This window comes from Urocitellus parryii, chromosome 4 (genome assembly GCF_045843805.1).
Source record: "Urocitellus parryii isolate mUroPar1 chromosome 4, mUroPar1.hap1, whole genome shotgun sequence".
Taxonomy (NCBI): Eukaryota; Metazoa; Chordata; class Mammalia; order Rodentia; family Sciuridae; genus Urocitellus; species Urocitellus parryii.
The window spans coordinates 106,223,802-106,250,694 of NC_135534.1; the positions used below are offsets into that span (position 1 = coordinate 106,223,802).

The window sequence follows — 26,893 nt, forward strand, 5'->3', positions numbered from 1 at the left end:
CTATAAGGAGGTGGCTAGATCCAAGAGCCTTTTAACCTCTAAAACCCAGGTTTGTGACAGGGGAGTACATGCCCCTAATTAACAAGGGTCAGTAATATCTTGATATTAATATATTGTTGTTACTATTATTACTGCCGTTAAATGAAGATTTCCCCCAGGTTTGCAAATATTTCTTTCCTATTTCTTCTAGACTTCACTGAGGGTTCCCAAGTTCCTGAGCGGCCCCCTAAACCATTCCCTCGGAGAATCAACTCTGAACGAAAAGCGGGTAGCTGTCAGCAAGGTGCCAGTGCTACCGCCACACCTCCTGCTGCCTCCTCACCTCAGCTCTCCAGTGAGATTGAGAACCTCATGAATCAGGGTTACTCCTATCAGGACATTCAGAAAGCTTTGGTCATTGCCCACAACAACATTGAAATGGCCAAAAACATCCTCCGGGAATTTGTTTCTATTTCTTCCCCTGCCCATGTGGCCACCTAGCACATCCCTCCTTGCAGCGGCTTCAGAGGACCCACGAGCCAGGCTCTTAAGGAGCACCTAGGAGGGCAGAGGCTCCTTTGGGGACTTCACAATGAGGTCCTGCCCTCTCTGTAGGTATCACACCTGTGGTTCCAAGATTTCAAAGCAGTGGAATGAAAGTGGAGCAGCTAGTGTGTTTTATTATTATATTGGTCTTGAGAGTGCATTTGAAGGTGTCCTTCAGTCCCCACCAGGAGAGTGAGTGGATTTTTATTACATGGTAGCCTACCTGGGGGAACAGTCCAGAAAGTAGTAGAACAGGTATTGTGCTGTAAACCCTAACGGAGGACATAAGACTTTTCTGGGTTAAGGATGTGACTGTGTGTGTGTGTGTGTCTGTCTGTCTGTCTGTCTGTGGTTGTATGTGTTCTGTGATTATGATGATCCTGCTGTGTGTGTTAATTCCAGGCGGGGAATTAGCACAAGAGATTCAGGAAGGAATCTTTTAAAGACTTCTATCTACTGTGGTATTACCCCCAACTCTAGTGTGTATTACAACTTCAACACTCCACTTTGGCTTAGATTATCATGTGCATAGCTCATATTTTTAGAATTCCCTTCCTCTGTTCTATCCCCTTGCTCTGTTCTTTCCCCTATCAGCTTCTTTCTCCTCCTCCTTGGTTTTCTGTCATTGTCAGCAGGCTTGCTGTGGCCAGCCTTCCTGAGGCTAAGCAGCTTTTATAGGATGTTCCTTATTATGTGTGATGGTGTTTGGTAGAGATAGTTGGGAGAGAGAGTACTGTTGCTACGTTGTTATGATTTTGTTTGACACTAGGAGCTAACACTGGTCACTCCAAAGCACTGTTTCTATAGGAACATTGAATTTGTTAAAATAAAATGTTTGAACTATCCTAATTACATAATGACTAATTGAGATAGAGGCCTTCAAATACATTCCATGTCCTCCCCAGAAAATAGTCTGAGGGAGTCCGTTGCCTTGGTGCCAGGTGTGTGTCCTGATATAGGTCATGAGTCTTTCTACTTAATGGAAAGGGAAGAACATTTGTTTCCAGGATAATTTTCTGGCCCTAATACCACAAAGTTTTTAGAAAGCTTCATTCACATGCTATTTAGATGCACAAAATAGATAGTAAGGATTTGGATTTATTTGTTCAGTTTTTCTTAAAGCTTAGGTATCCAGTTGGGAGTCCTGTTCTTCAGTTCGTGTGGATAGTGCTCTATGGCCCCTTGAGTTCAGTTCTCTGTCCTGAGTCTTTTGCTGACTTCCCTAATAGTGGTATCCTTCCTCCATGTCATAAGCAAGGCTGCTCTTGGATAAATTACCTTCCTTGGTATCTAAATCTTGCTTTTGTCATTAGGTTCAGACAAAAATGGCTCGCCTTAAACCTGCTTTCTTTCCATTCTTGGCATCTTTGGAACTGAAACCTTTACTAACTCTTCTCTTGGTATCCAGCTACTTCTAGATCTTTTATTTTTGTCCTCTTGTCTCTGAACTATTTATATTTCTGGAGCAGAGCAAACTCTAGTACAGGACCTCATATTGATTTGCATAGCCCACCAGCAGGTGCAGGAGGCCCTACTCTGGGGTGGAGGGAGGCAGGGAAAGTGGGCACTGAATGGCAAAGAGTAGTCTACCATCCTCTTCTAAAAACTGACAACATTCATTTTGCATTTTGTTTCAATATTTAAGGACTAGACAAAGAACTATAAAAAATGACAACAGTTTCCAGGCCTATCCATGGTGTAATTCTTCTTTCTCTACAGATACTGTCCATAGTCAAGATCTGTCAAGAAAACCAAGCAGTCACTGCATCTCTTTTGCCTGTCCAGTGTATTCACATCTTCTGTGGAGGTTATTGCTCATACTGGCTGGACTAAGGGTCATTTCATCCTTTATTTTCCTTAACACCTGTGTAGCTCTTCAAGTCAGCCCTGAAAAGAGTGTCTAGGTTGCTGGTGGAGCACATGCATTGTTGACTGGCTTGGGTAGTTTTAGTTTGTCAGGTGTGCATCTGCAGGCCCTGAAGGCTTTGAACCATTACATGAGGACCTATCCTTTGGATGTTCTAAGGACATATGTGGGCTTGTGCCTAAAATTGCCAGGTAAGCTTCAGGAAGGTTTTCATTTGGCTCTTGTTTTCAAGATAGTCTCAAAACTTGAATTTCTTACATTTTCTTTTGAATAAGGCACCATTAACCATTTCTTATCCTCCATATGGTAATTTTTAATTCTTTGGCACTTGCTTTGAATTTAACTAAAATTGCCCTTTCGGGCTTTTGAGTTTTCCCATGTTGGCAAGATCATCCCTTTCCCTCTCCTAATTACATATAGTCAATATGGTCAGGAGACCCACTTTAATGTTTTCCTTTTCATCAAATTAATTAAACCATTCTATTCAACCTAATTTCCTGTTTTCCCCACATTTTCCTGACTTGCTTTACATAGCCTGCCTCATTGCTGGGTCTTCCAGGTACTGTGACTGGACTTTTCCAGCTGCCTCTCCCCTGTTCCTTCTACTAAAATGAAAGGGTTTTAAGTGAACTCTATAATATACCTCCCTTTAGTTAAATAATAGACTCATCTCAGCATGTATCTGTTAATATTTATTTAAATATTGATCTCTACCTGTGGATGGCTATTCTCCTGTACTAGTCTTCTCTTTCTCTCCACAATCGCACCCTATATATTCTGCCTTTTTTTTTTTTTTCCTGTTCTCTTTCTCTTTGTAGACAGACTCTCATTGCCAGAGTCCAAGATGTGGGATACTATTAGTATCATTAGGTGTTCTGTGGATAAAGGGGGGGGGGGTTGCTATTCTTTATACTTAAAATATTTACTTCCTTTATAAAAAGTAAAATGTGTTTTATGGTCCCAAAAGCAACTTACAAATTAATTTTTGTAACACAACTTTCTTGCGAACTAGGGATCAGCTTTAAGACACCTTTAACAAGATCTAGTGTTTTTTGTAGGTGATTAGCAGTGGTGTTAATGCAGAATATTTTCCTACCTCATGTCATGAAAGTTAGAAGGTTATTGACCTTATACTTTGCTTTTGCTGTTGGCCTTTTTGACTCTGGAATGACCATTGTCCACTGAATACTGCCCTGGTTATAGCAGTTCAGTTGTTCACTCAGCAAATGTTTGGGTGATTAGCATGCACCAGGAATGTCAGCTATATGTTATTCCCTTCCACCACATGGTAGTTTACTGATGTTGAGGGATTGTACTTCAGGCTGTCTAGCACTTGAATTTGATCCTAAAATATCTCCTCCAAGTAAGATTGTACAATTTTATTCACAGATTTTATGCAGACTTAACTATTCTTAAAGATCTGTGCTGGTTAAAATCAGTCTAAGACTTTCCTCTGAAATCCCTGTTGTCTTCCTATAGCTTTTATAATATTGAGGAGATTCCTTGGTCTGAGTTTCATGGATACCCACCTTTGTTATGTCTTTCAGTGGCATCTATTTGGCTTAAGAGGTATGTTGGCTTAGAGTTGTATAGTAGGGCATTAAATGTTTAAGCAAAGGATCTGCCCACAGGCCCCTTTCAATCTAGTGCCTTCTTTGATCTTTTTACTGAGCTGCTTGTGTCCCTAATCCCCATTCTTGTGAAGGTTTCTCTTTTAGCCTTCTGTTACCTTTTACCATCCCTTACTACTGGGGATTTGTTTTCCAATCCTTCAGTGGCCTTTGCAGCTAATTCCATGTCATTGAAGGGGTGGAGATAGGAGGCACCTGTCTTTGGATCCTGATTTTCGGTGGATTGTGTGGTCTTCTGAGAGCCAGTCAGTAGTACAGACTGGACTCAGTGCTCTGTATCAGCATTTCCTTCAGAGCAGGGAACCACAGAGATGTCAGAGCTTAGTATCAACACCTTATTATTCTCCTAAACCCTAACACTTCAAAATTCAATCTAAAGTATTCTAACTTCACCTAAAACATTTCTATTACAACTTTGATCTTAGTCTACATTAGCAATCTTTCTTTAGGAAATGCACATAACCACTTAATTCATGAAGGAGGGCAGATGGTGGAACCAGGTTGAGATTGTATTTTAACTTTCCTGGTTACGGATCCTTTGGATACAAGAAATATTCCAGGTAAAGAAAGGAGGAAGTCAGTGATAAGGGCAGAATATTTTTATGGAACCCAGGATAGGAAGTACAGTTGATTCTTGCATGGTCCCTCCTACTTCATAGCCTGTTTGCATGGATAGCTTCCAAATAGGCACCCCAGTCCTCAAGTCCATGTGACCCTCCAGCTCTAGGGATCACCACAACCACGAACAGATTCCCAGTTCCTCTTAGTTCATATTCTTAAGAAAGAATAAACTCAGCCCAGCATGTTGATCAGATGTCCATCCCTGACCATTTGGCCTTCAGGAAGAACAGGAAGGTGTGGCAAATGGCAGCAGCATCAGAACTAGGGACTTCTACTCCAGTGGTAAAGCTGCTGTTGTCCTGCTTTTTTGAGAGTGGGAAGACAGACATCAGAAGGTGTCTGGGTCATCGAGTAAATCCTTAGAATCACTTTAATTCTGCTCACTGTCTTTGTTTCTTCTTTATTTCTTACTTTTCTTCGTCTTATGAGTCTTGGCATCCAAGATTTTTTTCCTCCCTCTTGAGGGCATGCTAGTCTGTTCCTAGGTGGCATTTCTTAGCCACCCTTCAACCTCAGGTCTTCAGCCTTCTTTCATGTCACTGAGAAGAGATCACGATTCCACTTAGCTACTACCCTTGAATTTGTGGACTCTTCAGGTTTTAGTGTTGAATATCTATCCATCCTTTGAGCTCCTGGCTATCTTGCATCTCCTCTTCTCCTCTTCCTTGTTGTCCTGTGTGAGGGAGCTCTGCAGTGTTGTTCCTAGGCACCTCAGAAACTGCTTTGCTGGAGCCAATAAAAATGGGTGAGAGTTGGGATGTTTCCAGGATATAGAGATTACAGTGTAGTATAGAGCTTCTACTGCAAGCTCCTTAGATAGGATGTCTGTATTTCCCTGTCCGATTGCTTTCCTTTATATTAAAGTTCCCCCCCCCCTTAAACTATGCTTCACCTTGCCTGGATCTATTGTTTTTCCCATCCTGAGCCTGTTTTGCATTATAAGGCATTTTATATGCCTTGCTTATAACTTTTTTAAACTACCAGAGTCATTTGATATACACAGAAGTAACCTAATAATCCAAAGACATACATCAAGGCACATGGAAGGGTAGGTCACCAGATTTTGTGTTTGATAGTCTAGTCTAGGCTCCTAAATTAAGGATTAGAGGGACAGTAGTGCCATGTGCCTTCACAGTGTCCCAGGAAATCTGGGTTGTTCCAAAGGGAAGAATCAGTATTCCTTGGTTCCAGAAAGTAGTAAAAGAGGAAGAGATGGAGAAATAAGGACGGAGAGAGCAGACCCTGCACATTCATTCAGCGTCAAATGGAAAGCCCCCAGGCAGAAGAGCCAGCTGTTGACTAACAGACTAACAGCTGTTTGGAGATCTTGCCACCCCTTTCCCTAGTATAGTGTTTGAGAAAAATGTGGCTGACCACTCCCTGTGTTTTACAGAGTCAAGGCTGAAAGCCAGCCTCAGATCTCCTGATCTGGCAGCTGAACAAATCAGCAGAGTTCTGATCACCTGGCTTTGTAATCCTGATTCAGTCCCAAAAGAGAATGTGAGCAGCAACCCTCCACATTGCCTTGCACATGTTTTTTCCTACCCTGAACCGGATGGAAGGCCAGAGAAGATGATTGCTCAGCACTTCTGCAAGCAGCTCCTCAGGCTTTACACTGCCTCCCTGCACAGGCCCTGAAGTGGGAGTGCTGGGTGCCTGTGTCACTTCTTCCTCCCTGCCTACCTCTGACCCCATGGTGGGTGAGGGTAGCCATGCTATGGCTGTCTTGAAACTGAAGAGGCAGAGAACTACTTGAGTCTGTAGACCATGTGTTCTCTCCCATGGCCTCTCTCTCCTGTCCTGTTGTTGGGGTAAAGGAGCCTATAGTACAATGCCTGTGGAGAGGAGATGGCTCCTGACCTACCCTGCTCAGTACTGTTTTAGTGTCTTGGCCTTGAATGACAAGCCCAATTTCCTGCTGAAACATGTGGCAGGGCATGGCAGCTATGAGGTACCTCCTACATCTGCTTTCTGGCTGTGGCTACTTGGGATTTTTAACCTTATATATCTTTTTCCTTTATTCAAAACAATTTTTAGCACACTGAAAAAAAAAAAAAAAAGCCAAACATTTTGTGCCTTTCTAAGGCAGCACTGTATCCAAGGCTGCATTTTAGGACTTAATATGGAAATGCCCGAGTCTGAGCTCCTCTACCTTGAGTATCCTTAGCCCTAGAGTCCAGGGAATAGGAAGAGTCTCTCTGTGGCTGGAGATGTGGCACACAAGATACAGTATGCCTGTGGTCCCTTTGCTCTATCATGAGGCTTTTTTGGAAGACAGCAGCATTGTACTTGGGATCACTTGTTTGGTTCCAATCAGCAGCTTAGTTATCAGATTGAATGCTTTGTCTCTTGCAAGAGACAAAATGTTCCACAATTTCCAGATATACTCTGGACCATTCCAAGTGCCCCAGCTCCCTGATCATATCAATGACCCTGTTGCATATGGAAAAGTATAGGGTGGACTCTCCTGAAAGGGGGAGGCAGTTCTTTTTTTTTTTTTTTTTTTTGCTGGATCCTGAGCCAGCCTAGACCTCCTGCTTCTTCCTCAGACTTGGCTTTCCTTTCATTTGAAGTCTTTAAACTTAAAAGCATTAAGTAGCTAGTGCCCTCTACAAGGTCTGCTTTTCCCCAGAGAAGGGCAGCAAGGAATATGTACCAGAAGCCTGTCGGTATTATTATTGTAATAGGTTTCAGCAGGAGGAAATTTTCTATATAGTGACATTTTACTTATCGTTTCCTCAATTCTTCCCTGCCTTTAACTAATAAAGAATTGGGAGATAGAAACAATTCTTTATAAAATCCTCCTTATTCAAGATTTTGAAATTCTTGACCTGCATGGGGCTGGAGAGAACTTGATGTTTTCTCTAGAATGAAGAGTCCCAATTTGTATATCAGTGTTAAGAAAACAAAACAGACACTTAGGTAAGATTTTTGTGGACTATTTTAAAAATGTGTCATTAATATAAAAAAAATTATATTAGCAGTATTTAATCATCCTCACCTGTAAAGAACAAGAAAAAACAGAAGGTAAATATTCTTACAGAGAATAGCAGAGCTTTAAGATTCATTTTCATTTTAAGTCCATTGTTTTGCCAATGTATTAATGTTTAGAGGTCTGTTATACTAATGTTATTTATTAATTATTTTTCATTTCCATACACAGTTAACTAAAGAGCTTTTCAAGCACCCATGTCTGTAAAAGAAGTATTTTTAAATAAAGTTTTTTTTTGTTGTAGCAGACTCGAGTTCTTGCTCATTTGGGAGGCAATATATGACCAGATACTGAGGTGGGTTCTGCTTGGCCAGCAGTCTGCCAGGCCCCCTGCTGCTGAGAAATGGCGGGGCTATCCTCTCTGGGGCAGAACTGGAACCAGAAGAAACCCTGGTCTCCACTGGCAGCTGCAAAAGGTTCTGTATTCTTTTGGGGGCAGGTGAGAAACCCCAGGTACCTGTGGTACCCATGATGAATGGAAAGCACTGCACAACTTCCAGGACAATTAAGCTTTATTTTTCTCTCACACACACACACACACGTACGCACACGCACACACATAGACACAATTTGCAGATTTACATACAACAAAACCACATGAGCAAGCATGCATGTGACTACACACTCACACACACCCCAAAGCTCTAGCCAGGCCCCTGGTTTTTCATCCCTAAGTACCATTCTCCTATTTGGGCCCTTGTAGAGTCTAGGCCCATTAGCTCAGTTTATAGAAATTTGGTGATAATATAACTATAGCCTTAATCCCCATAAAGGACAGGTCACCTCATCTCTCTCCCTCCATCTCTCATCTTTCAGTCTCACATGATCCTTTGAGGGCACTGGGAGCCATGTAAATGTAGAGGCTCAGGCTCAGAGGTCTTCACAGGAATGTCACCCGGCTTCCTCCCTGCAGGACATATTCTTGAGGAAATAACACCAGTTCCTGATTTATGCCCAAAGAGAAAATGTCACAAAAGAGGCAGGCAGGAAGTTATAGCAGCGACTCTGCCACTGCTTCCGGATACTACAGCATACTCTCCAGAGCCAGCAAAACTGACATTCTGTGACAGTGAACAGGCACCTGGGCCCTGGTGCCTTCTCATGTCAGGGGTACAAATGAATTACCAAAGCCAGCCTGGCGGGGGGTAGGCAGAAAACCAGCTCGGATAGGGGCTGGTAGAAGACAGGTATTTATAGCTATAGCATATTTAAGGAGAAAACATGTTCTACAAGAAACTTCAGTCACTTGTGGGGAACTGAGGCCTCTTCTGAATATCGCATAAGTGGAGATAGAGGTGGACTGGGCCCTAAAAGGGGGCCTCCAGGGCTAAGTGAGGTCCTTCTTGGGATGGCTCTGGCCCTAGCCCATAGCCCTCTAGAATTGATCTGTAGGTGTGCTGGAGCAGGGTCTTCTCTGTAGTCCCTTTGGGGGCTTTGGCTGGGGAAAAGAGTGAGCAGGGAGCCAGAAACTGTCCAGGTGAGGAGAGAACCAATGTGATTCCATGGCTAATGCCTCAGATCGATGTATTTCTCTCCCTAAAAATGGGTAGAAGAAAGGGAAACATGGAGACAGTTAGCAGAGTTCAAGGTGAGTACACTAAGAGGAAGGAGGGAGGAACTGAAGCAGAAGCTGATGAACTTGGTGCAGCATCATGGAGGGAAGAAGCTGGGGTGGGTATGAGGAGCAAGGAAGGACAGACAGCCCCTGATTCTGCCTCTGCACTGGGGAAATGGAGGCCACACTTCACGCTTCTGGCAGGAGCCACAGGCTTTGTTCAGGAAAGGTGATGGTGATGGGACCAGGGCTTTGCCCTCAGCCTTTCTACAGGGTCTCTCCGCCACTTGCCTCACCCTGCCATCTGTAAGTAGTGTTTAGTAGGCAAGATGGGCCTGCTCTGTTTCTCCAACCAAGAAGGAAGAAGGGCAGAAAGAGTTAGTGTTCGGAAACGAGCACCATTAGTCCCTGGCACCCCCAATCCCTGAAGATTTATCAGACACTGGCCATAGGAACTGCCTCCTACCTGGTCTCCTGGAGCCCTCTTGTCACCGCTGCTGCCCTGTAGGAGGCCCATCTCTTCTGGGAGCTTATCTGACTTAACTTCAACTACAAATTCGCTCTTATGAGACGGGGGCAGCGTGCTGGGAGGAGGGAGGCGAGAGGTTGGCAACTTAGGGGCAAAGGGGGGGGGACTGTTAGGAAGGATGCTTGGATGGATAGATGGTGGGCTCTTTGGGGGCTCTGGGGTCAGCTCAGAAAGGAAGCAGGCAATGAAAGAAGGTGTGGGGGTGGGTGCTGGGCAGGAAAGCAGGGCACACCCAACCCAGGGTCCCACTCTTGCTTCTAAGGGGTAAGTGGGCCTTGGGGCAGATGACATGTGCCTAAGGAGGCAGCAGGCGGGGCAGCAGGAGAGGGGGAGGGTAGCAGGGGTCTGTCATGCTTACATCTCTTGTTTGCCTGACCGCCCACACAGCAGCTTGCCCTTCTTGTAGAGGAAATAGAGGACAGCGCCCAGCACAGCCAGGACCAGGATGCACACGATCACAGCCACAATGACCACGCCCTTGCTCTCTTGCTCCCGCAGCTTTTTCTCTGTCAAATAAAGCCACTCCTAGTCACTCCTGGCCCCAGGCTGACACATTGCCATTGCTGCCCCACCCAGCCCAGAGCAGGCAGAAGATGGGCCGCCACTCACCTGTCTCAACATTGCTCCCCACTGTGGGGACAGGGCAGAAAGGGTGCCCTGGCACAGCCCTGTTCTCTTGCCAGGCCCGGCTTACCTGTGGAGGTGCTGTTGGCTCTGGCATGAGGACTGGCAGTGGAGGTGCTGAGGCCAGCTGTTTTGCTGGAGTCTGGTGTGAGGGTGGTTAAACTGACTGGGAGGCAGAGGGAGGGAGTTAGGAGAAGCTCACGTTAGTGCCCGTGCCTGGGCATGCCCCTGCCATCCTCTGCAGGGATGTGGCCCCTCACCCAGCTCCAGGATGATGATGGTGCTGTTTCTGCCCAGGGAGTTGGAAGCTGTGCATTCCGCGCCCCTCTCCAACAGCTCTGGGGTCACAAGGACATTCAGAGTGCTCAGCACCCTCTCTGAATCTTGGTATTCTTCACTTGCCTGTGAAGAAGGAGGCAGTTCAGTGGGTGGAAGGATCTCCGGTTATGGCTGCAAGGCCTGGGCAGGGATTAATAAGCGCAGAGGAAGAGGCCCCAGGCCTGCTTACAGAGCCGTTGATGTTCCAAGAGATGGTGGGCCGAGGATGTCCTGATGCTTCACAAGACAGATTAAGCATTGTATTCTCTTTCACCCACACCTTCCTCTTCTTTGATGCCATCCATGGGGGACCTGGGGGAGGTAGGAGAGGGTGTAGCAGCAAACTCAGCATGCTTGCCTCCCCTTCCCCACCAGAGCTCCCAGGGCAGCAGTGGCTTTCTGGCATCAAAGAGCTCAAAACCACCTGACTTGGGGTGATCTGGTCTCTGCCCAAAGGGCCTCACCAAAAATGGCCACATTGACTAGCTGTGTGCGGTTCAAGCCAGGTATGCTGGGCACAGATGCCACGCAGCGGTAGCCTCCTCCTATCTCCCGTTTCAGATGGTCAAAGTGAAGCACAGGCCCCTTTTCCAGCACTTGGCCTGTCTGGGGGAGAGGTCGTTCAGAAGGTCTCAGAAAGAATAAGCTGTTGCCCACAGCCCCAGATCCACCTGGATACCTTTTCTCTCAGCCACTGGAACTCGAGGGCCTGGTTACTCTCTGCCTTGCAGGTCAGTGTAAGGCTACTGCCTTCTTGGCCTGCAGGGGCTGCGGGACTCACGTCAACATCAGACACATCTAGGGGCACAGCAAGAGTGTCAGCCTGGGCAGGACAGGTCAGGGCCACTTCCCTCTTGCCCCAGTTCAGCCCCCCTGTCCTGGGGGCCCCCAGCCCCTCACAGTTCACCAGCAGCTCCTGGGGTTCACTCAACAGTGGTATCATGGTTTCTAGGTCCAGACCCTGGCATTCATAGAGCCCGCTATGCTGCTTCTGGGCAGGCTCCAGCACCAGGAGGCCATTGTCAGTGGATCTCTCTTCCTCCATCTCCCCGGTGCTGGGATTCTGGGAGAGGAAGAAGCAGTGAGCGGCACCGCCCAACCACTCTATCTGCATCTGCCTGCACCCACTCTGCAGCCAACACCAAGCCCTCACACCTGCTTGTGGATGCTGAAGGGAGGTGTGGGGTTGCCATCCGCCAAACATCTGATTTCCACACGATCCCCTTCCTTCAGCATTCCTGCAGGCTCCACTTCCAACCACACTTTTTCCGCTGGGTCTGTGTAGGCAAAGGGAGTTGTTCTCAGCCCAAGAGGTGCCCTGGGCTGGATGGGAACAGGTTGGCAGGAATTTCCACCAGGCCCACTTCAGTGAACAGATGGACAGGTCAGTACTCACAGAAAACGGGGACAGTGACTTCCCTAGATTCCTTCATGTGGTTCCCACTGGGCAGTCGGTAACTGAGCTCACAATAAAATCGGGCATCTTTGTCTTCCTTAACCAGCTGTACCTTCAGAACACTCTTCAAGGTGTATAAGCCACTTGACTCCACGATCTGCGAGGACTGAATGTGGACACCTGGGCAGGGAGGAAGGGGAGCAGGGCCTGGCCTCAGCCCCACCCTGTAGTTCCCACCATGTTGGCAGGGGAGCATCTAAAGACCCCTGCCAGCTGGGCATGGGTGGCACACACCTATAATCCCAGCTACTCAGGAAGCTGAGACAGGCAGGAGGAACGGCAGTTTGAGGCCAGGCTCAGCAAGTTAGCAAGACACCGTCTCAAAATAAATAAATAAATAAATAAATAGCCCTGCCCCTGTCAAGTGGCCAGGGTCAAATGCAACCTGGCAACTTTTCAACCCAGCACTTTTAATGTGCTAGAAAAACATTCACACAACAGCATATATACAAAGATGTATGCCAGTATTGCTGCAGCAACGTATGTGAGGTGCTTGGGAGTGCAGTCAGTGGTAGAGCACGTGCTTAGCATACACATAAGGGTCTGGCTTCACCCCAAGGGCCAAAAACAAAATAAATTACCCAAGGTGATTAGAAAAATGAGACACGCTAGACTCATCAAGCAGGAACAGCAGAGTCTAAAACTCTGCAATAGGCACAACAAGTACATCTACACAGACTGAGCTACAAAGATTACACAAAAGAAACTGTCTAGGGCTGCGGTTGTGGCTCAGTGGTAGACTACTTGCCTAGCACGTGTGAGGCACTGGGTTCAATTCTCAGCACCACATACAAATAAATGAATAAAATAAAGGTTCATCAACGATGAAAAAAATATATTTAAAAATAAATAAATAAAAGAAACTGTAGCAATGCATACCACACTTTAATGCTTCTCAGGGTTTGCCAACCTCACACTAATGATGTTTCAGGCTAAAAGTGAGTCTTTGTGGTGAGGCATCCTTTGCACCATACCAAGTGTAGCAGCATCCCACCTCTACTCACCAGATGCCAATAGCACCCCCTATACTTTTGATAACCAAAAATCCCACCAGACACTATCAAATATCCCCTGGTGGGGTGCAAAAGTCAATCCTGGTTAGAGACCACTGATTTAAATAATAAAATGCCTACATGCTTCTAGAGATATTTGTGTGTGTGAATAAATATACAGAAATAGGCCTGAAAGAACTGACAGCAGAGGTTACTTCTGATAGTAAATCAGAGGAACGTCTAACTTTTCTGTGCAATTCAAATTCTTGGGACTAGGGCTCTAACTCAGTGGTAGAGCACTTGCCTACTAGCAGGTACAACACCCTAGGTTCAACCCCAGCACAGGGGTGGCAGGGGGGCCGGTGATATCCTTTATCAAAATATTTCCAAACATCACTTGTTGCCGGGTGCACTGGCACATGCCTGTAATCCCAGCAGCTCAGGAGGCTGAGGTGGGAGGATCATGAGTTCAACACAGTGAGACCCTGTCTCTAAAATACAAAAAAGGGCTGAGGATGTGGCTCAGTGGTTGAGTGCCCCTTAGTTCGATCCCTGGTACAAAAAAAAAGAAAAAAAAATCACTTGTTGATTTATTTTTTACTTTTTCCAGTTCTGGGGATTGAAACCAAGGCCACTCTATCACTGAGCTATACTCCTAGCCCTTTTTACTTAATTTTTATTTTTGAGTCAGGGTCTTCCTAAGTAGCCCAAGCTAACCTCAAATTTGTGATCCTTCTGCTTTAGCTCCTAAGTCATATATTTTTTTCTTTTTTTAGTAAAAGCTAAAATAAGTGGTTAGTTAGTCCCTGTGTGGTACCACAGGCAAGAAGGGTACTCACGATTTTTCTCCTCCATCAGGGGTAGACGATTCTTGTACCAAATGACTTGAGGAATGGGGTACCCATTCCTCCCTATACAGGTGGCGACCTAAGAAGGAGAGGGTATGAGTCTCCCTGCCTGACACCCCACCAAGGCCCACCTTAGCTCCTGCTTACACTTGGTCAGCCCAGCATATCTCACCTCCTCAGGCTCCTTGCTGTTCACAGAGATGCCCAGGGCACTGGCCTGGATGGTTGGCTCCTCTGGAGCTTCTACAAGGGGAGGAAAATCAGCAGGAGCACTGGAGCCCGCTTCCCATGATCCATACTGACGTGAAGGCAGGAAGGGAGGGGCACTCACTGAAGACATGGAGCTGAATGCGGTGCTCCTGGGACCGAGGACGCTTACTCTGGCACAGGAAGATGCGCTCATCATGGGGCATGACCTGAGTCAGAGCCAGAGCCCCTGGGCCCTGGAGGCTGAGACGGTGCTGGTATTCCCCAGGCTCACTCTGACCCTGGCCCTGGCGCACACGGAAGATGAGTGTGGGCTTCTCCTTGTAGACCTGAGGGGATGGGACAGAGAGGTAAGGGTCCTGGGTCTGCATGGGGGGCAGAGCTTCCCACCTCCCACTGCCCCTGGGAGCTCAGGAACTCACAGAAAACCAGTCCACATGGCTGAGGTTGCCCAGGGAGTGCGAAGGGCCACACCTCAGAAGGGCCGTGTTGCCCACTTCCACCTCCACCAGCTCTGGTGTGGGCTGCTCCGCCTCTCCAGGCACACCTGGAGGGAGGAAGGGGTGTACCCCAGCAGCTGTGTCAGCTCCAGCTGCTCCCCATCCCTTCACACTACTCCCTGCAGCTGTTTTCCTGCCACTCAGGAGGGCCCGAAGAAGGCCCTATCCATTCCTAACCCTCAACCTCACCCTGCCTTCCCCCAACTCACAGTCAGCCCTCTCCTACTGCAGGGGGATCCTGGTCCTCAGAGCGAAGACTGAACATGGGGCACTTCCCAGATGAGGATGGCAGAGGGGAAGAGGGGCAACATGAATAGGCTCTGGGCCAAGAGGAAGGTTCCTTTCCTCCTAGGTCCCCTCCCCTGCTCTCTGAGTGAGCTCAGAGTGTGGGAATGCAAGGCATGTGCCAGGCTGGGGCACACAGGCCCCTTTGTGTCCCCATCCCCAGGGCAGACGTCACTATTCTACCCTCTGCCTACTCCCCAAGTCTCCTCCCTAAACCCCCAAGAAGACCTAATGAGCCAATCTGGCCACACTCTGATCTCATGCTCCCTAAGCTCCCTAAACATTCCACATACACTCAGGGGATCTCATCCTGGGAATCTGGTGAGTATGGAGGGGTCAGAGTCCCCCAGGGGTCAGGACAAGGGTCAGGGAGTGGGCAAGAGTGACATTAGTGGCATTAGTGGTGCCAGAGTGCTCCCAATCCTGTGAGGAAGTTATGTCACTTGACACCATCTGGCCGGACCCTAGGATGCCTGCCTTGAACTGGCTCCCAGGCAGGGAGGGCCAGTGCAATGGTCCTCAACCCAGAGCAGAAGCCTGCGATTCTTGACTCTTTTTCCCCAGAGCCAGAAGAGCAGGGCAGGGTGCTGCGGGACCCTCTGCAGCTATGGAGCCCTACTTAGCCCTTTCCCCAGAAATAAGGTCAGCCTAGGAGGCAGTAGACTGGAATACTCCAGGGATATGGCTGGCACTGGGCATGAGGCCAGCCAAGTGGGTAATGCCCAGTCCAACCCTTCCCCGGGCGGATAGCGGCTGTGATCAGGGTAGAAGCCAAGAGTAACACGCCATACCGCTGCGGGCCATACAAGGGCAGCAAGGACCCCGGGAGGGCCCAGCTACTAGGCGGTTCCAGAGAAAAGCTCCCAGGTGCTTGGGCGCTTTTCCCACCAGAATGTAGTCCTTAAACTAAGTCCACTGGTGCTTCCACTCTAGAAATGCTCCATCCCCCGTATCTACCATCTATGCCGGTCACCGAGGAGTCGCGAGGCGACCCACACTGCCTACAGCCTGTGCCAACGCCCAGCCCGGCAGGAGCAGCCGTTCCTCCTCCTCTTGCTCACCTCCAGCCTGGCGCGAGGCCCAGGCCGGAGGGGGAGGGGTCGGCGCACCCCTCCAGCTAGAAAAGCTGCCTTTTCCAGCAACAGGCGGGCGCCGGATTCAGGGGTTGGGGATGCGCGCTGGTTGCACCTCCCATCCCGGCTCCAAAAGCCGGTCCCCAGAGTGGGCACCTGCGGAAAAACTCTCCGAGAGCCTCAACTCCACCCTTTCTCTCGCGCGGCAGCAGCCTCCACCCGGTCTTCCCAGTCCTGATCCCGGATACTCTAGAATCCAGACTGCAAACTGGATGCAAAGAATAGTTGCACGCGCGCAAGGCGCCAGGGAGCCCGGCGCTCGGGCAGGGGAAGCGCCCACTGGGGCTCAAATCCCCGGTGCCGCCGCGCTCCCGGCTCTGCTCTCCCGCACGCTCCCCCTGAAGACCCTTGGCCCGGGCGCTGCGGGGCACGGGTCCCCCAGCCAACTCACTCACCAGTGGCGCGGCGACAGCAGCAGCAGACGACCAGCAAGAAGGCGCAGAGGAGTCCGGGTAGATCCATGCTTCCCGGCCGGAGGACGAGAGCCAAGTGAGGAGCTTGCGACTGCCGGGGGCTGACGTCAGGGGGGCGGGGGAGGGGGCCCAAGCGCTGGCCTGCCCCGCCCCGCGCAGCCCCCCGCCCCCGCCCCCGCGCGCAGCAGCCCTAGGGGGCGGTCCCCGGTGCGCCGGCCCCTAAGCCGAGCTCCAGAGCGCGGCCGGAGGTAGGCCGTAGCCCGCCTTCCAGCCCCCAGTTTGAGCACACCACGGGAGCAGTGACAGGTGTCTTGGGGCCGGACAGACTGACCGAGGAAGCAGCGAGGAGAAGCTGGTCCGGATGCCCAGAAAGGCCCAGATCGCCACAGCGGTGTTCACCCCAGCTCAGACCTTACCAGTGTAGCCCTGGGGGACCTCCTGGCGGAGGAATAGCGGATCAGGTCCTCTGTGTCCCTGATGGGAGCCTCCCATTCAAGCTCCTCTGCTCCGCCTCAGAGAAATTGGGCCAGCTTTGGACACCTCCCAGAATGATTGCTCCACTGCGCGGCTGCTGCCGGTCTGGCACTGCCCCCAGCCTGGCTGTCCTGGCAGCTTTGGGGGAAGAACCGTGCGCCAGGTTCCACAGACCCAGAGGTACCTGCAGGGGGGAGTGGAGAATGTGCCTTCCAGTCTGTCCCTTCAAGCCCAAACTCCCGCAAGTCCGTGTTTAACTAGAAAAGGGAGGGGGCTGAACTCAGTGACCAGAGGTGTTCATGCTTGTCCAACCCTGAGAATCCTGTTCCTACCATCTTTTCTCTTTAAACTTGACCTGGGAATCAGTTTCCTCCCACCAGAATAAGGAAAAGAGAGGGAAGATTTAAAGGATGCTGGATCCAGCTGAGCGCTGGTGATGCTTACCTGCAATCTCAACTACTAAAGAAGCTGAGACAGGAAGATAACACGTTTGAGATCAGCCTGGGCAGTTTAGCAGACCCTGATTAAAAAATGAAAAGGGCTGGGGCTGGGCTGGGGGTTGTGGCTCAGTGGTAGAGCACTTGCATCGCATGTGCTAGGCACTGGGTTCGTTGGATTCTCAGCATTGCATATAAATAAATGAATACAATAAAGGTCCGTCAACAACTAAAAAAAAAAGAAGAAGAAGAAAAGGACTGAGGGAGCTGGGGATGTAGCTCAGTTGGTAGAGTGCTTGTCTTGCATGCACAAGGTCCTTGGTTCAATCCCCAGCACTTGGGGAAAAAAAAATACAGAGTCTCCAGCTTGACCCCTAGAAATCTCTTGCTTTTCCTGATGGTTGAAAGGACCCCTGAGGCAGTGCTTTAACTGATCCCCAACTCCCCCCCACCCTACTGACTTGGTTCAGCAGCTGGAGGAGGAACACATGCAGGAGGGATCAGATCTGGTTGCAGAAAGCCCTGCCTGAGCTGGGTCAGTCATTCAGCATGGTGAGGGGAGCCCGACAGCTACCCTTTTCCCCAAACTGAGACTTCTACCTGAGTCTTCTGGCCTCCTAAGACTTCAGTACCCTGGCCTCTGGTAAGGATCCATATATTTTGGGACTTCTTCATCAGATATGGTCAGATTGGGGCCTAGATCTGGGGTGAAAGTCTGTCTCCCACCAGGCAGTCTTTCTGCTGGCTGGGGGGAGGAGCAGGGTGAGGCAGCAAATGCCAGAGATGGCCAGGTGACTTGAGAGAATGCTCTGGGTGGCGTTTTGATGACGCAGAGATGACTGGCAAACCACATCAGCCTTGTCTTTCAGAGCCTTGCTGACCCCTCCTCCCTGTCCATTAGTCTCCAGCCAGAGGCCATGCCAAGCCTGCCAGGCCAGGGGCTGGAACATGGACAGGAGAGAGCAAGAGGAGGACCCTGGCTCTCCTGACCCCTAAACTAAATGTATGGACTCTGGCCCAGGGCCCAGAGCAAAAGGGAACAGATGAAGGTTTTTGTATGCAGGGCAGGAGTGGGAATAGCTGAAGGTTGCTGTTTGCCCTGGCAGGCCAGGAGCTGGGCATGGACTGGCTTCCCTGCCCCCTCCCCTTCACTTAACACCATTAACTAATCATTCTCTTCTCTGGCAGCCTGAAAACACAGCCAGCTAACCACCAAGGACAGTCAGTTCTGAATTCTTCTTCCGCCCTTAGGAGACAGAAAGGGGGGTGTTGGGGGGGCGGTTGGAAGAGTCATCTCTGCAGTGAAAGAGAAATGAGATTAGAGCCCAGGGGTGACATCTCCTCCCCTGCATGGCCCCAGCAAACAAACATATGTCCTAGGAAAAGTCCATTAGGGAGTGAGTGGGAGAGGTCAAGGGACAGACAACATAGGGATGGTTCCACAAGAGGGTCACTTTGGGATTACAAACCAAAGAGGGGTCAGGACTTTGGAGAGGATTCAGAAGCCAATGGAAGCAGGAAGGACAGGAACAAAGTCAGGAGTGCAGGGCAGGTGGATGGTATCACTCCCGGCTCCTCTAAGACGCCAGAGGATACAGCTTTGGCAGCAACAGAATTTCCAGGACTGAGACTCAGCACACAGGGATATAAAGGAGAAGGCAGGGGAGGAGATGGAGGAGAAAGGGGCAGAGATGGGCCTTTCACCCCAGCAGAGACTCATGCACTCAAGGAAAACCCTTGTCAAGGGTAGGTAGGTCAAGGGTAGAAGAATAGGTCTCCCTGGCTGGGGGCTGGGGGGTGGGGTAGAGTCCTAATTCTTTGCCTCACTTCCCTCCAGGAAGTGGGGCTAGGACTGCAGCTTTTCTCCACCCCCATGGTAGACCTAGGCTCCTGAGCTGAGGGGGCTCTCTCCGTGCAGAATGCCTTTGGGTGCCTCTCTAGTATAGGTCTGATAAATAAGGTGGAGAAACTGAAGCTGGGTGAGGGAGGTAGCCTCCTGGGCAAGTGGGACTTTCCATCCATTATAAGGAAAAGTGGGGAAGAGTAGAGTTGGAGGCAAAGAGACAAAGTCACTCCACCAGCACCTTGTGGGGAGACTGGCCCCAGAGTTCTCTCCTAGCTAACTTTTCCTTAGTGGGCACAGTGGCTTCCGACCCACCTTCTGGTCCAGGAACCTTAACCAGAAGGATGTGACAAAGGCAGGCTGGGCTGAGGAAGGAAGCTGATAAAGACTAATTTGCAGCTGCCATGAGAAGGAGATGGGGGCGGAAGGGGTGGCCTAGCAATCTTGGCAACAATGAAGGTCGGGGAACCCCCTAGAAGATAGAAACTGGCCTGGGTCTTGGAGGGGATGCAGGAAACTTTCCAGATTTTTTTTTATGGGGGGGGGGGGGTTCTGATTGAGAGGAGATTGTGCTGAGAGTGAAAAACAGGGTGGGAGGAGGGTGGGGGACAGTAGCTGCCTAAGACATCTTTGGGCCTGCAAACCGGATACTGGGTGTGGGCTGGTGGAAGATGTGGGGGAAGAGATTGAATGGGGGGAAGCCGCCCCACTCCCTCCGGACATTCGTGTCCTTCGCACCTGACCTAGGGCAGGAGGAAGGAGGTGCAGTCTGGATGGAGGTGCACCCCAGCAGCACTGGTGGCTTTCTGGGGGGATGGGAGGGGTTATTTTTAAACTTGGAAAAACCGTGAGTTCATCTCCACCCTGGAGGCGGCAAAGGCCCCATTGTGTTGGGGTCCGGAGAAGGGGGAGGCTGAAGGGGGGGAGTGGCACAAAGGCGAGGATTATGTTGGAGCAGGCTAGGGGAGCACAGGGTGGGGGAGGGGCACCGTCGTCACAGCTGGCCTACTGAACTCTGGGGTCGGGCCAGGCTGGAGCTTGGGCTTAGACCAGTGGGGAGGCGAATTCCACCCTCACAAAGCCCCTGTTGGGGAGTTGGGGTCTCCCACACCCGACATCCGGTGGTTCATTCTGGGGAAGGGGCTGATGGTGGGATTCCCACTGCCTGGCTTTCCCAGGGACTGCAGGGTCTGTTCTCAGGCTCCCGGCATTCCGGGGACTCCCCTGGGAGCTACTGGCCTCTCAGTCCCTTCACTGCCGGGTGGGGGCAGGAAAAAGAGGATGTGGATGCAACATCTTCGGGGACTAGGAACCCTTAAGCCAGACAGTAGTGGGTGGGTCGGGCATTTGAAGCGGTCCCAACCCTCCCACCCCAGCCCCCTGATCTGCTGGACCCTTAGACCAAGGCTGGCCCGCATGTCCCCTCTGATCCCAGGGCTTTCTCCGCCTAGGACAGCCCACCTGCTCGACCTCAGCACCCAGGACCTCCTCCCGGGATCCAGCCCTGGCGGGAGGGCGCCGGTATAGGCTCCTCTGCGCGCCCCAGGAGCCCTACTCCGGAGGTCCAGCCGGCGGCGCCTGGGGGCGGGGCATCCGGCCGCGCGCACCAACCCAAACATTACCATAAATGCTCAGGCTGCAGCCTCGGGCCGCGCCGGGCTTGGCGGGGTTGGGGGGGGCGGCCTGGGGGCCCTCCCGGAGCCCTTTATCCGGTCCTTTGGCCCATCCCTGTGCGGCCGTCAGAGGTGATTCAATCTGTCCTGTCACCCCCTCTCCAAAGTGGGGTGGGTGCGGGGGAGGCCGGGAGAGAACTATCTGGATGGGCAGTGGGCTGTGATCCCAGGTCAGAGTCTCCAGGCAGGATTTCACCATCCGCGCAGAGTTGAGGGCTCTGCGGGACCCACTCCTCTCAGGAGTGATTTCTTGGGTCTCAGTACTCTGACCTCTGAACCCTAGATCCTCTCTTATTTCCCGGTGCCCCGACCTAAACTTGGAGAGTGAGGAATGATGGAGGCGGGCCAGGATGCTGGGAGTTTACACCTCTCCCCTTCTGGGAAGTTCACATCCGGTCCCCAAAATACCACCACGCAGGGAGAGGAATGTCCCCAGAGGGCTGTTTAAGTTTGACTTTGAGTTGTCCCTGAGAAAAAGCCAGCTGATGTACAGTTGGGAAGGCTGTGGGAAACCTGGGAGTGCCATATTCTGGGTCCCCTGGTCTTATTCTCTCTGAAGAATACTTGTGCATTTCTTTTGCCCTTAGCTTTAAGCCAGGAGATCGCATTGGAGGGGTGGGGTGTCTGGAAGCCCCCCTGTAGCTGCCCAGGCTCTGGCCTGCTCTCTCCCTGGACCTGGCACCCCAGTGGCTGGGGCCCTCTAGGGAATATGAAAAGTGGAGGGGACACAGGATTTGGACACAATGGTGGCTGTACTCTCTCACTGGCACCATCCCTTCACATGCCTGTCACATTGGAAACTGCTCCATCAACTATGGTCTCAAACAGCATGAAAGACTGATGGTTTTGCTACCAACTTAATGGGTCTCTTGTAAGTAAACTCTGACTCTTCAGAGGGAACACAGCAGTGCGCTGACCCAAGGAAAGAAACTATGCATATCTCAGGGCCTGTCTCATCTTTGCAGCATGCTTTACAGCTTAGACCTGTTCCTTAGGGTCATTTTCATGACCAGTACTTTTCTTGCTATTTACAACAAAAAATGAGGAAATGGGAAACACAAAGAGTTACGTACCTCGCTGATCATGGTGGTGAATGTCTGTAATCCCAGAGACTCAGGAGGCTGAGGCAGGAGGATTACAAATTCCAAGCCAGCCTTAACAATTTAGCAATGCCAGACTGGGGATGTGGCTCAAGCGGTGGCATTCTCCCCTCGCATGCGTGCAGCCCGGGTTTGATCCTCGGCACCATATGCAAGCAAAGATGTGTGTCCGCCGAAAAAACTAAAAAATAAAATATTGGAATTCTCTCTCTCTCTCTCTCTCAAAAAAAAAAAAATTTTTTTTTAAATTAACAATTTAGCAATGCCCTAAGTGTCTTACTGACACTCTCCTGTCTCAATAAAAAATAAAAAGGGTTGAGGATGTAGCTCAGAGATAAAGTGCCACTGGGTTCAATCTCCCCAATACAAAAGAAAGAGAGAGAGTTTCATGACCTAAAGTTACATAGGCAGTGAGTGATGGAATTACATTTTAAAAGTTATAGTTAGGCTGGGGTGTAGCTACAAAGCTCTAGGTGCAATCATAGCACTTAAAATGCACATAACACAGAATTTACAATTTTAAGCATCTTTAAGAGTACAATTCAGTAGTATTAAGTACATTCACTGTGTTGTGCAACTATCTCTACTATCTAGTTTCAGATTTTTTTTGGGGGGGTACTGGGGTGGTGGAACCCTGGCCTCCATCATACTAAGTATGTGCTCTATCCCTGAGTGACACCCCAGCCCCAGAACTTTTTCATCACCCCAAGGAACTTAAATTTGAAGGAAGATTTATCTAGCTCCAAACCCGTGCACTATGTCTGTAATTTTTATAGCTTGATGAAGAGCTGGATCCTGTGGCATAAACAGGAAGTGCAAAAGGGATTCAGAAAGGGAGTGTTAATGTAGACTTTGGGCTCCCTCCACTAACCAGGAAAGTCTTTTTGGAATGTGGAAGTTTCAATGAGAGGTCAGGTTCTGAGAGAGGAGGAGCGAGGGCTTGACATTCTGGGCAGGGAAAATGGTACAAGTAAAGAGGGATGGGAGCAGAGAAAGGGAGGGACACTTTCAGTGATGACTGCAGAAATTTCTGTACAGGTGGAGTTTCAGAGAGGCATCAGCCTTCAGAAGATGGAGTTGGCAGGAGGCTCAGGGACTTGTTTTGAATTGAAACCCTCTACTTTTATTTTAATCATGTTTACTTGGAGGCTCCACCAAAATTCTACCCATCTTGACACCACCATTGTGCAGACGGTCGGTGCTCAGTGAAGAGTGGTAAACTAGAAATTCAACAGGACATAACTGTCACCAGCATGGATCCACAAATTACTGACAGCATGTTGTCCTATCACCTCTGTTTACAGATGTTGCTTGCTTATGAGGTTTAAAGACTGAAGCCCCACAGGCATGGTGGCTTAGGCAGGAGAATCTCAAGTTCAAGGCCAGCTTCAGCAATATAGTAAGGCCCTGAGCCACATAGTGAAACCCTGTCTCAAAATAAAAAATAGAAAGGACTTGGGGATGTAGCTCAGTGGTTAAAACGCCCTGAGTTCAACCCCCAGTACTCCCCTGTGCACAGACACACAAAAAGAATGATTCCTCTGATTCCCAGAACCACATGCTTCAACTGTCATCCATGTGACCACAGAGCTGTCACTTCCTGAGAGGACCTCCAAGCGGGTTCCATATGGTTCTGGCATTGTGGTGACACCCTGGAAGGATGACCTTGGATTCGTTACAGTGATTAAAAAAAAAAAAAAAAAAAACCACCCAGTGAGGTGGCATACTGATCTCTGGAAATCTCCCTTGTGAAAGCTCTAATGACAGCATGCATGCCACACCCCCATCACCCAGCCTAGTACACACCCAAACCCCAGTCCTGCCAGGGAGAAGGTGCCTTTATAGCATGAACTCCTTTACTCCATTCATTCATTGGCCCTTGAATAAAATGTCCTGCCTGCTCCGGGGACTGTTTGGTTATTTATATACAGTATTGAGCAGAAAAGAGGGTGCATGTGTGTGGGAGCTCTGGCAGAGGAGGCAGAGTTAGGACATGGGGAAGAGCTTGGATCTTAAAATAGGTTAGGCAGTGCTGGGGACATAGCTCAGTGTAAAGTATTTGCCTAGCATGTGAAAGGCCTTGTGTTCAATCTGCAGCACTGCCAAGAAGAAGAAGAAGAAAAGAAATTAGGCAATAGAGAGCCACTGCAGGTTCTTGAGCAATGACCACATGGTGTGATGAAATTGGGATTTAAGTTTACAATGGTTTCTCCATTTCTTCCCGGCCTGGGAGCGCCCCCTGGTGCCCCTAGTTTTTTTTTTTAATTAAAAAATTTTATTGATGCATTTAGTGAGAGTCATTGTTACGTGTTCATACATGCACATGATCTAATAATACACTTTGGTCAGTATAATTCTCCGGTGTTTCCCTTCTTCCTCCCCTCCTCCCTGCCTTTGGCCCCTTTCCTCTACTGGTCTCCCTTTGATTTTCAGGAGGTGCCCTGTTCCCCCATAACTTTCTTTCCCTTTTCCTCTCTAGCTTCCACATAGGAGAGAAAACATACAACCCTTGACTTTCTGAGTTTGGCTTATTTCATTGATCATAATGGTCTCAAGTTCCATTCGTTTACTTGCCAGTGACATAATTTCATTCTCTTTTGTAGCTGAATAAAACTCCATTGTGTATATATACACCATATTTTCTTTATTCATTCATCCACTGACAGACACATAGGCTGGGTACGCATATATCTCCATAGTGTGATGACTTGAATACTTTTTTTTTTTTTTTTTAAAGAGAGAGGGAGAGGGCTGGGGTTGTGGCTCAGTGGTAGAGCGCTCGCCTCGAACATGCAAGGTCCTGGGTTCGATCCTCATCCCCACATAAAATAAATAAATAAAGTTATTGTGTACAACTACAAAAAAAATAAATATTTAAAAAAAAAGAGGGGCTGGGGATGTGGCTCAAGCGGTAGTGCGCTCGCCTGGCATGCGTGCGGCCCAGGTTCGATCCTCAGCACCACATACCAACAAAGATGTTGTGTCCGCCGAGAACTAGAAAATAAATATTAAAAATTCTCTCTCTCTCTCACTCTCTCTTTTAAAAAAATAAAAATAAAAAAAAAATAAAAAAAAGAGAGAGAGGGAGAGAGAATTTTTTTAATATTTATTTTTTAGTTTTTGGTGGACACAACATCTTTGTTGGTATGTGGTGCTGAGGATCGAACCTGGGGCGCACGCATGCCAGGCGAGCGCGCTACCGCTTGAGCCACATCCCCAGCCCCGACTTGAATTCTTTAGGATAAATACCGAAGAATGGGATAGCTGGGTTATATGTGATTCTATGCCTAGTCCTTTGAGGAACCTCCATACTGATTTTCATAATGGTTGCACTAGTTTACAATTCCACCAACAGCATGAAAGTTCCCTGCCCCTCTATAATGGCATCCCGAGTTTGAATTGTTCCCTCCTCAGATATGGAATAGGTGGAAAGATAGGGAGCCGATTGAATTGCAAAGCTGGGCTCTTGGAGGTAATGTGTAAAAAGAGACCTTTGAGGGTAAAGAGAGATTGCACCATAGAATTTCCTTCTCTCTGTGTCATAATTACTGTGTCTGTTGTGCTTTGGAAACTAGCACAGAAGTCAGGAAAGCTAGGGACTGAAGATGATGATATTAGAAAGGTCCATGTGTTTAAGAAACAGGCACTCTCATTAGGAGGACAGGTAAGTACTATAATGTTATACTACAAAGCACCAAGAACCAGGATGCAAGTATGCACATAGAACAGTTACCTGGAGCCAGGTTCAACGGTATACTCCTGTAATGCCAGAGACTGGGGAGGCTGAGGCAGGAAGATCACGTGTTTGAGACCAGCCTCTCAACTTAGCAAGACCCTCAGCAACTTAGTGAGACCCTGTCTCAAATAAAACAAAGAGGACTGGGGTAAAGCACTCCTGCGTTCAGTCCCTAGTATCAAATTAATAACAACAACAAAAGGGCTAGGGATGTATCCCAGTGCTAAAATGCACCTGGGTTCAATCCTCAATATTAAAACAAAACATCAATTCTCAATATTAAAACAAAAAATATTAAAACAAAAATCCCAGTTACTTGGAGTTGTGGGTGTAGCTCCTGGAAGAGTTGACATCTAGCATCATTTGTTTTTTGGTTTTTGGTGATTAGGATTGAACCCAGGGGCACTTACCATTGAACTACATCTCTAGCCCTTCTAACTTAGAGACAGGGTCTTGCTAAATTGTGGAGGCTGCCTGAGCCTTCTGAGTACCTGGGATTACAGGCATTCACCACCATGCCTGGCTCCACCTACCCTCATTTTAAGGGATGAGTTATAGGTAAGGAGCTGGACAGGTGTGGGTGGGCTTCGTAGAGTATGGCACAGCCTGCTCTGTGCAGGGGACTGTTAGCAGTTAATTCAAATCCCACAAGGGAGGAAAAAGGTTAGTTAGATTTACAAACCATATGATATGTCAATAGCTTTGTAATGTTGTGAACAACCAATAAAAAAAAATTAATTAAAAAAAAAAAGATTTACAAACCATAATTTTTTTTTCAGTTCTGGAGATTGAAACTAGGGTTGTTTTACCACTGAGCTACCTCCCCAGCCCTTTTTATTTATTTATTTTTTAATATTTATTTTTTTAGTTTTCAGCGGACACAACATCTTTGTATGTGGTGCTGAGGATCGAACCCGGGCCGCATGCATGCCAGGCCAGCGCGCTACCGCTTGAGCCACATCCCCAGCCCTTTATTTATTTCTTAAAAATTTAAGACAGGGTATAGGCAAATTGCTGAGGCTGGCCTTGAACTCACCTTTCTCCTGCCTCTGCCTCCCCAGTCACTGGGATTACTGGCGTCTGCCACAGCCCTGGATAATAATGATGAATTATTAACGGCAATAGAGTGTGTAT

General features: G+C 48.9%; 2 protein-coding genes across 3 annotated transcripts in view; one reads left to right on the plus strand and one right to left on the minus strand.

The window, feature by feature from the left end:
* The window catches only part of Cbl (Cbl proto-oncogene), a 101,608-nt gene extending 97,097 nt beyond the window's left edge, over positions 1–4,511 (plus strand). Inside the window, exon 16 of the mRNA XM_026403500.2 lies at positions 191–4,511. Coding sequence (XP_026259285.2) covers positions 191–480 — 290 coding nt within the window. The 3' untranslated portion in view covers positions 481–4,511. The remainder of the gene's footprint in view (positions 1–190) is intronic.
* Positions 4,512–4,608: 97 nt separating this feature from the next.
* On the minus strand, positions 4,609–20,774 carry Mcam (melanoma cell adhesion molecule). Of its 2 annotated transcripts, XM_026403502.2 has the most exons (18): positions 20,712–20,774; positions 16,913–17,154; positions 16,479–16,546; positions 14,588–14,712; positions 14,290–14,494; positions 14,131–14,201; positions 13,950–14,037; positions 12,059–12,238; positions 11,818–11,939; positions 11,563–11,725; positions 11,342–11,460; positions 11,127–11,268; positions 10,853–10,974; positions 10,605–10,746; positions 10,415–10,510; positions 10,079–10,226; positions 9,658–9,775; positions 4,609–9,172 (listed from the first exon to the last, which is right to left on the minus strand). In XM_026403502.2, exons 3-18 carry the CDS (start codon positions 16,543–16,545, stop codon positions 9,143–9,145), a joined length of 1,938 nt encoding a protein of 645 aa, XP_026259287.1. In that variant the 5' UTR covers position 16,546; positions 16,913–17,154; positions 20,712–20,774; the 3' UTR covers positions 4,609–9,142. The 2 variants fall into 2 exon arrangements, with proteins under 2 accessions (XP_026259287.1, XP_026259288.1); XM_026403503.2 differs by lacking the exons at positions 16,913–17,154; positions 20,712–20,774 and adding an exon at positions 16,828–16,858.
* Between the last annotated feature and the right edge of the window lie 6,119 nt (positions 20,775–26,893).

What these genes read in the sequence shown, in the direction of transcription:
- Mcam (XM_026403502.2), bottom strand. Translation starts at nt 16,545, where the DNA reads ATGGATCTACCCGGACTCCTCTGCGCCTTCTTGCTGGTCGTCTGCTGC. An exon ending in CTGCTGTCGCCGCGCCACTG is followed by an intron (nt 14,713 to 16,478) that starts GTGAGTGAGTTG and finishes TCCTCCCTCCAG; the next exon opens with GTGTGCCTGGAGAGGCGGAG. An exon ending in CCAGGAGCTGCTGGTGAACT is followed by an intron (nt 11,461 to 11,562) that starts GTGAGGGGCTGG and finishes CTGTGCCCCTAG; the next exon opens with ATGTGTCTGATGTTGACGTG.